The 10,888-nt window shown below is 37.5% G+C and overlaps 1 protein-coding gene across 2 annotated transcripts in view; it reads right to left on the bottom strand.

Moving 5' to 3' along the window:
- Positions 1–3,967: 3,967 nt before the first annotated feature.
- The window catches only part of PLCXD3 (phosphatidylinositol specific phospholipase C X domain containing 3), a 434,729-nt gene continuing 427,808 nt past the window's right edge, over positions 3,968–10,888 (bottom strand). For both annotated transcript variants that reach the window (XM_082454536.1, XM_082454535.1), the window contains one exon: positions 3,968–10,547. In XM_082454536.1, coding sequence (XP_082310662.1) covers positions 10,394–10,547 — 154 coding nt within the window. In that variant the 3' untranslated portion in view covers positions 3,968–10,393. The remainder of the gene's footprint in view (positions 10,548–10,888) is intronic.

Here is a 10,888-nt window from a genome sequence, read left to right as displayed (position 1 = left end):
CCTTTACACAGCCTTACTTTGCTTTGAGCCTATCATAATAGACTTAAATTTCATCTAAAGTCCACCCCTGCACAGAACTCTGTAACAACTCTGTTTTTCTTAGTTTGGTGAGATAATCCATGTTTCATCTTCCGCGTGGTCTCTCTTACTGCGATGGGTAAATAAACCTGACTTCATCAGACCACAAGTAGTTACTGGTGGCTTTAGGTTGACGAGGCTTGGTTTTCTTCTTTCCTGTAATAATTCCTCCACTCAAACTGTTTGTTTTATAGTTAAAGATTTGGTCATTTATCCTTCCCCCCCACCCAAGTAAATCTCATGGAAAAGTCAAGACTTAGCACTTGTTCTAAAGTTGGGCTCCATAGCTTGGCTACTCAAAGTGGGATGCCTGCCATAGCAAGATCAACATCATTTGGGAGCTTGTTTGAAAGTCAGAATCTGGGGCTCCATCCTCGTTTTCCTGAATCAGAATCTGCATTTTATTAAGATTCTGGTAATTGTAGACATAATAAAGTTTGAGAAGTGCAGCTCAAGGGAGCCCTAGGAATTTCTGTAGGAATACCCAGGAGAACTCATAGAAGGGGGACACAGAGCCATTGGCCTTTCCCTTATGAAAGCCATCTGTAATATGCTGTTTTGTGAGTTTAACCTTTCTGTAAATGTGTCTTTAAAGTAAAAAATGTTTGAAAACCACTATTTTAAGCCCCGTTAATATCAATACTTCATTGTGAATAAGTTCATCAGATTGTTTGTGAGGGAATAAGTTTTCTTTGTGGTGGACAGGGGAAGGAGGAATCCCAGTAAGGAGAAGCTAGGTACCTGTACACAAAGTCCCTTACCCAATTTGCTCATTTGCCCATCTTGTGGAGATGGCTATGGGCAGGAGCTGCTGGTCCTTTTAGGCCACATGCATCTGGGGTCCTAGAATGAAACTAAATAACAGAATTGGGAGGGTGGGTCTATCAGAGGCCTACTGTATAAGAACTAAGGAAATCCCTAGGATAATTTCTTGAGAGAAGGAAAAACCAGGAAGATAAATTTGACCAGCAAAAAAGCCTTGGTCCTCAGAGGGGAGCAGTGATTTTCAGAATGGCATGGTGGCAGTCCCTGGAATTGATTTCTGTCCCAAGCCCATAGCGGGGAGAGAGAGAGAGAGGGAATGAGTTGAATAAACTCTTTGCCTCTGATCTTGGTTAATTAATTATTTTGGGACACAAGAATATAACATAAAGAGAGAAGTATTTCCTCACCTCTATTCACTTAGCAGTAGACCACTCATCCCTTTGGCACCCGAGGACTTTACCTCTGGAGTGATGCTCAGCTGGGGGTAAGCAGTGCCAACTGGGCAGGTTGCTGGTTCTGGTGGAGAAAGGGCAATGACTGGAGACTGCAGGGGGCATTGAGATGAGAGTGCAGCAGCAGCCAGTAGCCAGAGGCCATGGAGTTTTACTCGGCACAGAAAACATCTTCTGGGGATGCAGGAAAGTGTGGTGAAGGGGACAGTCTTCCCAAAGGGTGTGTGAGCAGAGCTCTTGTGTGGAAACAGGAGCCTGTGGAATTTTAGTTAATGTATTCACGCAACCCCACTTGTATCTGCAAGAGGATGAGGGATGGGAAAATTTAACAAGAGATTTGTTGAAGCTCAAAATGGAATCCCCTCTCGTACCTTTTCTCAGCTCCTTTTAAATCGATGCATCTTAACTCAGGTTCCCCTGGGTGCATCTTCTTCACAAAGATTTAGAGTTGACTCTACAGCTAAGAGATGAGGTCTTAGTGTTTGAAGAGAACAGCACGCAGTGTATTTTCCCCTAAATTCTCCCAATATTGTCAATATTTCTCCAAGGAATGCGAGAGGTGGAGGAAACTGCTGGTACTTTTCTGCACACTCATCACCATCCGACTGTTCTCCGCATGTGCACAGCCCTGATCAGGCACTTGTCTACCACTCGACTGGGTCATAACCCGTCACAATTTCATTTCATTGTTTCCAAACTGTTTTAATAACTGCTATGCCCTGGGAATACAAAAACAGCGAAGATGTGCCTCTAACTTTAAAGCTTAAATCAAAGATCCATAACCTTTTAGTCCAACGAGAAAAGAATTATTGGTTCGAAATTAATATTTTCTGCCTTTTCCCCATGCCAAAATAGAAACCAGTCTGCAGGCACATTTTTCTTTTTCCATAATGAAAGAGTACAATTTAATAATAGCTGAGCAGTTGTGTTGAGGCAAGAGATTTTTTTCTTCATTATTTCTCAGTAAAACCCCAAGGGGTCGAGCTTACATGTTCCTCTGAGGGAAAAAGTGTGAGTAGAGGATAAGCGTTCTGCCAAGGGAAGCTTGGAGCTGCTAGCACTAGAGTTCTCTGCCACCCTTCTCTGCTTCTCACTCAGGACACTAAATCCACTTTCTAGAATTTAATGTGGTTCACCGTTGCCTAAAGCTCCAGATGCTCCCAGGAATATTTCTATCCACAGGACTGAAAGATGAATATGGTAGAAGATGCCCAGTTACATTTAGGTTCATGTCTTGCCACTTAACTCAGGGCAGTCATTATGATGGACAAATATTAAACCACTTGTTGACATCCAATGTTGAAATGCTCCATTGTACCACAATATTACTTTCCACTAAGAAAGAAATATTTCCTCAAAAGCCAGCTGATATGTGGACTCCTTTGATCTAGGAGGTATCACCATCTTTACCCCATGGGAGGGAGACACTTCTTTATGGGGTCTGCTTTACTTTAGGAGGTCAGCCTCTGCTGGCGAGAAAAAGCAGCTTCATCTGAAGCTCTGGAAGTGAGGGGAGCAAAGAGAAGGGATGGAGCCTCTGTTTTTGCTGTTTTGGAGCTATGGATAGAATATGGCACCCAAGCTCATATACAGCATCCTATGCATGGTGACAGGGATCGTGGCAGTGGAGAGGGGGGATCCACTCTTCATGATATGACCAACCTATTTCCCACTATACTTACTGTAGAAATTGTCCCTTTCTTCTCAGGCTTTCAGGAACAAATGTGTTCAAACAGTTTTACTATCTGGGGATATTACTTCGAAAAGGTCATTGAGAATGAATTTATATTTGTTTATTTAGATGACAAAATGATGCCACCTGCTATTTCTAATGATAAACTACCTAAGATGTACTTATCCATTGTCCTAAAGAACATCTTAGAAATGCTTTGTAGTGCTTAGCAGGGGACCTGCTGTATAGTAGGCATTTGGCAAATAATTGCTGAATTACTGAATAAATAAATAATGGCTGTGATTAAACTATAGCAGTGTTATGTTAAGGTCAAAGATATACTTACATGGAATATTATTTGCAGATATATATTATTTCATAAATGTAGAAATCATTACAGCTTTATAAATAGAAATCCTCTAATGTCATGAACCTACTAGTGTATATAACAAGCAGAGCCTTTTGGGGGATTTATGTCCAAATTCAACCTCAAAAATAATCTTGGACCACATTTTTTTGCTGGATTTTTATAATACTATTACAATGCTTAAGTTTTAAGACTGATTTGAACCCAACAAGTAGGGTTTATTTCATGAAGTACAATTTCACTTCTGACATAATGTTTCACGCATTGGACATAGTGGAGGTTCAGCAAAAGTAGATATCCCATTAAGCTTTTAACCTCAAGACGGTGTTTTATAATATTAATATACTATATTAACATAGTATTGCTATACTAATATTGGCCTTTGTGGCAATATCAGAAGCTAAAAGCATCAGACTTCGGAGATACCTAACTTTGATGTAATGGAAGCACTCATGGCATTGCCTTTATTGGTGGAGAATACTATATTCTTTCACAGAGGAAATCCTAATATGGTGATTTATATTTTTAAAAAAGAATGATATTTCCTGTTGCTCTGAGTCGTGTCCTATTTAAGAGATCCACTTTGGGGTTATCATGAAGCGCTGATGAATATGAAATAAAAAAATTAAGACAACTGGTATCAGGACTTTATTAAGCTTTTCACTGGATACAAAGAAACTTTTTTAAACATTAAGAACACGATCTTATCAAAAAAATTTCACATTTGCTAAACAGAACTGTAGGCATGTATTTTCTTTACACCACATTTATTAAAGTATGAATGACCAGATCCTAAAAACAGAAGGCACAGATCTGTCTCCTTCTGGTGAATTTCTAGTGTCTAACGAAGGAAATGTCACCAGCTCTGCAAAGTCCCATCCTATAGACATGAAGCAAATCAACACAAATGTGTGACAGCAGGGGCTATGAGATGGAAATGTTACATTAAGGGATATGGATTTTCTTATCACTTACACAAATTTCAAGAGAGGAGATAGCTATCCAAATGTTCTGAAACTCCATCCACATTCGGACTCTGCCAAGGATTCACCATTGGATACAACAGTATTTGAGAACTCTATTTTAGGAATGCCAACATGGTTCTACTCTCTGAAAAGTGTTCTAGAAACTGGCCTTAGCTCCCACTGTTCTTACTCTGGGACGTGTTGGGTTTCCTCAGAAAAAGTGCTGGTTGTTATAATCTGTTTTGGCGAGCGTCTCTGTCAGGTGCTGGCTTCATTGTCAGGCACTGCATTCTATCTCCCACCTGCTGCCTGAGTAGGCACCGACAGAGCTGTGTTCATACCTCAGACTCTTCTCTCTTCCTCAGGCAGTCAAGAGAGTTCCTTTCTATGTCAAATTTTCTACAGTTCCGTAGAAGACCAGTTCTAATCTGATAAAAATAATTTGTGGTAAGATGTTAATGAGAAAAGTAATGGATTAGTTTGTTACTTCTCTAAAAGAAAAAGATAATAAATTTTAAAAGAGGTCCTGGTATGGGTTGGATGGTGCTACTATACTCCAGGGTCATTTTAAATGTCTGGGTGTGTGTTACTGGTTGTCCCAATTATTGGGGAATGTTACTTAAGGGATTAAGGGGGGCAGGCGGAGCAAGACTTGGATCTCACAACAGGCCAGTGAATGTGGCATTAATCTTATAAAAGTTCTTATCTGATTATTCCTCCTATATTTGAGTTAGTCCTTCATAATGCATTTGTAGGACTTGGCATGGGCCAATATTTTCCTTCATGAAGGGTATTAGGACTATTGATTTTCATGAAGTATCTTAACACAGGAGTGTAGAAAGAGGTAGGATTTTACCCCCTATAGGTAGCCCTGATGAAAAAAGTAGAAAGTCAGGATGGATAGGGATGCCAGATTAGAAAAAAATACAGACACAACCAGTTAAATGTGAATTTCAGATAAACAATGAATAATTTTTTTGTATAAGTACATCTCATGAAATATTGGGAAAATACTTATACTAAAAATATTCATATGTATCTGAAATTTGAATTTCACTGGGTGTCCTGTATTCTATCTAGCAACCTTAAATATGGGACAAAAATAATTGAAGATGGAGAAAGAGAGGAAAGAAGATTGATTAATATTCCATACCAAGATCCCAGGCCCAAAGATTACAGAGTTTTGCTTTGAACATGACCACCTGTGTAGATCCTCAAATTAGTACTTAGTTTTTTATTGCTAGACTGCACATAGGCAGATAGCAAAAATTTAAGAGTGTTGCATCCTGTTTTTTTGCAAAGGGTACCACCTAATGTTGATGGGTCTTTAGTGACTCTCACAGGGCCAAGGCAGTTCATCTCACTTGAGAAGATCCAATTTTTTAAAAAGTAATGGTTTGGAGAAACAATTTTTTATGGAAAACTTATCCTTATAAGCAAAATGGGTTTCATATTTGGAAGAACAGCTTTAGGAATGCACTGGTTCTGTTGTTGATGGAAATGAATCTGAATTTAGTTTCTTTGCATGTTAATGAAGTTAATAAATTAATTGATGTTTGAAACTTAAAGAGCATTGGGTGTTCCACAAGCTGGACTATTTGCTTGTGGGAACTCAAATAAGTGCTAAAGCACATTTCTCATGTGATTTAAAAAAAAAGGTCATTTTTAACAAAAATATAATTTCTTTTTAAATTTTAATCCCAAATTGCAACAATAACAAAAATGTCAATGAATTAAGGCTGGTCATAATGTGCCCTTTTTCTTTAGGATAAGTTTGATTTTGTATAAGATACAGTATACTTACACACACATACCACATACAAGCACACACTTCTGACTCATACAAATACACATTTAGGACTAATACCTACAAAAGAGTATCACAAATGAAATAAAAATTGCACAATTTTCAACTGACTTAATCAACACATTTTACAAATTCTACAGAACATTTTATCTCTGTCATTGGGAAAACGAATAATTTAGAGCATTATTTAAAACTGTATGTAACACAGGAGCCACCAATAAGTTATGGCAAATACAGCATTTACACCATTGTGTCACTGAAATCTAGTTGAAGAGACTAAAGTGCTATAAAATAAAATACTTTTAAAAACCTTGTTTAGCATATCCTGAGGGACACTATGCATTATTTTCTATTAGCAATTCAAAAAGCGAGCACTCTATCTGTGGAGCTCTCATTTGGACTAGCAACCAAAGGTCAGAAGATTGTGTCATTGGATCATTAAAATTGTAGAACTGAAAAAGTCATGAAAACATACACTTCCTGAGACTTCCAAACTTCCAGTTTGGAATCCTAACAGGGGAGATTCTGAATGGGTAACCTTGGCTAAAACATGTTAGAACTCAAAGAACTTAAAACAACATTAAGCGAAGATGCATATCTGTCTGTTTGTGATTTATATTTAAGTCCATCTTTGATTCTCCAGCTTGAAGTGTAATTGACAGTGCAGTTAGACTATTACTGTTAGGCATTTCTTATTTATGACGGTCTCATTTTTCATTGGTTTTCTAGTGATTTTTCTCCTCTTAAATATTTAAATATTTGAATTATGTTTGTTCCTACTTACGTAGGAGATATTAATTTTAAGAGTTAAAATGGCAATAGAATCAGGTTGAGTGATTAGAGTGCAGTTTCAGCTTGAATAATGTGTGAGATGTTCATGCTGTGTGTGTGTGTGTGTGTGTGTGTGTGTGTATGTGTGTACACACACAGGTGCATACATACCAAACATTTTATGCTCTAATACATTCATTGTTAGGTGGCACTCCATGAAAAGTGAGCTTTCCCAGTGTGGCTGAAAGTGAATATTGAGGTCATCATATAGAATATTCTAAGGCTTTTAAAAGATGCCTCCTCATTCTCTGCATTCATATGATTGTGTAGTAATAAGGGAGACAAAAAGAATAATGGCAGGAGTATCTACAATATTGGTCCTTCGAAATTACAGACAGGAAAGCAAACCAAAAAATGATACTCTTTGTATATTTTCCCTCATCTCAGCCACTCACTCCTTTGATTTCCTGCTGTAGATTGGGTAAAAGTTGGATTTTGATTCTGTTTTCTTTGCCTTGCAGGAATTGTGATGGAAAAGTCTTAAGAAATAAGCAAAACAAAAAATGCACCAAGATGTATCTCCTACCATTTGGGGGTCTATTTGTAGCCCTTGTGCTCTAACTTTCTGGAAACTCAATGCCCAGCTAAGACAAAGGACCTTAGGCTGATGGTAAACTCTGATTGCATACCACTAGTCCTCACCCCCTACCTCTTTATTTAGGGCCCACAGCCTGCTCCCTAAGTGTGTCCCAGAGCAGGGCCAATGGGCAGAAGACAGCCAAAGGCATTTTCTCTCCATTCCCCTTGCAAAGGAATCCCTCCTAGTGAACTCTTCCTCTAGTGGAGGATGCATGGTTCACTTCTACCTGTTCCCTCCTTTAGAAATTAAGGCAAGTCCATTTACTCCCAGTGCCTGTTACATAGATACTGTATATCCACATGGACGCCAAACGTTGGCTTGGAAGTATCTTTTGTCAAACAAAGTCTCTATGTGCATATCATTAATAGCAATTAAAAGCTTTCTCCAACTGAGAAACTGCACAATTAATCTAATGCTTCAGCATGTTTGTTTTTTTCCAGCACCCAAATGACAGATATGACAAAGCTAATTCTAAGCAAACATAAGAAAGCATCTAAGTTCAAGAAAATACAACATAGTTACCTCTATATTTTATTCATTTTTCATTAGTATTGAATATGTTGAAAGATCTATTTTCTCATACATTTATAAGTTAAATCCTTGTGTCATTGCAAGTGTGCTTGGCTAAAGATCCTCCTGAGGGATGAATGATGAATAGTCAGAGAAAACCTCCCCCAAAAACAACTTCACAGGACATAAATTTCAATAAGCTATAGTCCTTTAGAAAGGATTCATATTCAATTGCATATAAAGAGCAGGTGAGAGAGATAGAAAGACAATAAAACTGCAAGGGGAGGGAAAGCAGAAAGAAAATTATATTTGAAGATAATTAATATCTATTTTTACAAAAATATTTGAATATGATCAGCTACTCTACTTTCAAAACTCTCATCAACTCTTTTTCATACATTGTTAAGGGTTTTGGTCCTAAAATTAAATTATTTAATATTACCTAAGTTTTCACTTGAAAAGAAGAATTGTCACTGTGTCTGTCCATGACTGTGTGTGTTTGTGTGTATTTGTATCTGTCTGCCTGCACAAGAGTGGGTATATATTGATATATTTTGTCTGTTGAGACATATACACACAATTGGAATGGAGATCATATCTGTTGTGTGTATATGCATGCTACTTGGTCAACCACACACACCTGCACACTTTTCATAAACGTTCTCTTCAGTATAAACAATTTCTCTTCCATCCCCACAGTTGCTAATAAGCACTATTTTCTGATAGTGAGTATTTATAATCTTTTAATCAACTCTTGATTATTTATAATTTTGACATACGTAACCTTGGAATCAAATCCCTTACCTAGGACTCAGAGATTAAACCACATGTCATACATCTAAATTAATTGAAAACTGAGAGCATGCTTTTATTTCTCTATGGCCCCACTTTACATGGACTGTGTTTTCCCAGGAAGCTATTGAGGTGAGATTATTTCTAAACATGAAGATAAAATAATTCAGAATTGTACAAATTCAGCAAATTTTATAGATTCTTATAAATGCCTCACAATATTCCTGTGAGGCATATTGGTAAGGGTTATCATGCTCTTTTAAGATTGTTTAGAGCTGTCAAATATCACAAATACATCAAGGAGGAAGCAGTGCTCAAAGTTGCATTACCATTTTTCTTCCTCATACACCTGGACTATCAAATGGTGGATGGCAGAAACTTTCTGTGAAACTTTGGCGTCTGCCTCAAACTTGACCCTGGGGTGGGACACAGAAGTGATTTTCAATAAGTCTGCCCAAATCACATGTATTTAAGAATCTCCTAAAAATGTTTCACAGATCCTTGAGAGTTCACGGTCAAAGTTTCAAAAACATTGCTCTAATTCACTCTGCCACCCTTCCATTTTCCTCAACTTCAAGTAAAAAAACTCAGATTGAAGCTTCTCAGAATATATTCCTCAAAATCTGGGATTTAGAATGACATATTTGGAAATCTCAATTTGTTAGGAAAGCTTGCTCAATCTTTCATTTCTTTCTTTTCTTCTTTTTATTTTTTCAGTCAAGATAATTGTTAGAAGAACTTTTGTAAGAGTTCTTTTCAGAGTTTTCTGATTTTAACAACACTTGTCATAATTTTTCATTTACTAAGCATTTGTAGGACAATATTATTTAAGAGATTTCTGAATTAAAATGACACCCATCTCTTCCCCCACCCCCATTTTTCACTATGGAGTTGGCACTAATAGTTCTTCCACAAAAGTTTTTACTCTATATTTATAGCTGCCTTAAATAGAAATACTGTGAAACACTATTGTTTTTACATAACACAAAAATTACTGATTATGGCCACCAATATTACTTTTGCAGGGAAACTGATTTGATGCATACTGTTTATGACCCAAAGTTAGTGAGATTGCAGACTACAGAATATTATACCAGGTCCCACAAAACAAGTACGTTTCAGTACAACAATGTATTGATAATACATGTTATTTTGGGCATTTAATTATTTTTAAGTCCCATATAGCATCTGATTAAAAAAAGCGAGCGAGAGAGGGAGCAGAAAGGTTCATTTAGAGGATACACAGTGTAGGAGCCCTAGGTTGAAATCAGAAACACAATCAAGTAAACACTCATAAGTTACAAAAACTAATTCTGAGAAACGAAATTTACTAGTCTTTTTTTATTCCTAACACTAGAAGTAGGTTTTGCTCATCAAATGGGAAATGAAATATTTATAGTAATGAAGAGTATGATAATAATCACTGAAGAAATGGTTTCCCCTTTTTCCCACCCACTTTCAGCCCTTATTCCCTCAGAGACTCAGTGGAATAGGAAGATCAGAGTGTTTATACATAATATGCCTAATACAGTGAGTTTTCTCTATCTTATTCACTGGCACTCTAAATGGTACTATCAAGTGTTGGCTTCCCCTTCGTCAAAGACATAGTTGAGCTTTATGACAGTGCTGATGAAATCACCAAGTTCTACGAAATCGGCAGTGACAATATTGATGCCACTCTCTCCTGGCTTCTGCGTGCGGACCCACTGCATCATGGCAGGAAGGGCTCTGAGAAAGGAAAAAAAAAAGAGAAGTCACAGAAGGAAAGATATTATTTTTCGAGCTCACAATTCCCAGGACTTCTTTTAGTTTTCTAACTTATTAAAATAAATGCCCCAATTACAGATACAGAATGGAGAAAAAAGCCAAATGGACAATGGTAAATTCTTAACCTCTGAAGTGACTCTGCAGGAGAAATACAGCCATCCCTGGAATCCACGAGGGATTGGTTCCAGAAATCCCCACAGATACCAAAGTCTGCGGATGCTCAAGTGTCATATAAAATGCAGTAGTAAAGTCATCCCTTCTCATACGCGGTTTCTGCATCCGTGAATTGAACCAACCCGGGA

Source organism: Balaenoptera physalus, assembly GCF_965194825.1.
Source record: "Balaenoptera physalus genome assembly, chromosome: 3".
Classification (NCBI taxonomy): domain Eukaryota; kingdom Metazoa; phylum Chordata; class Mammalia; order Artiodactyla; family Balaenopteridae; genus Balaenoptera; species Balaenoptera physalus.
The sequence above is the reverse complement of the archived record's forward strand: the minus strand, read 5'-3'. Positions and strand labels throughout refer to the sequence as shown.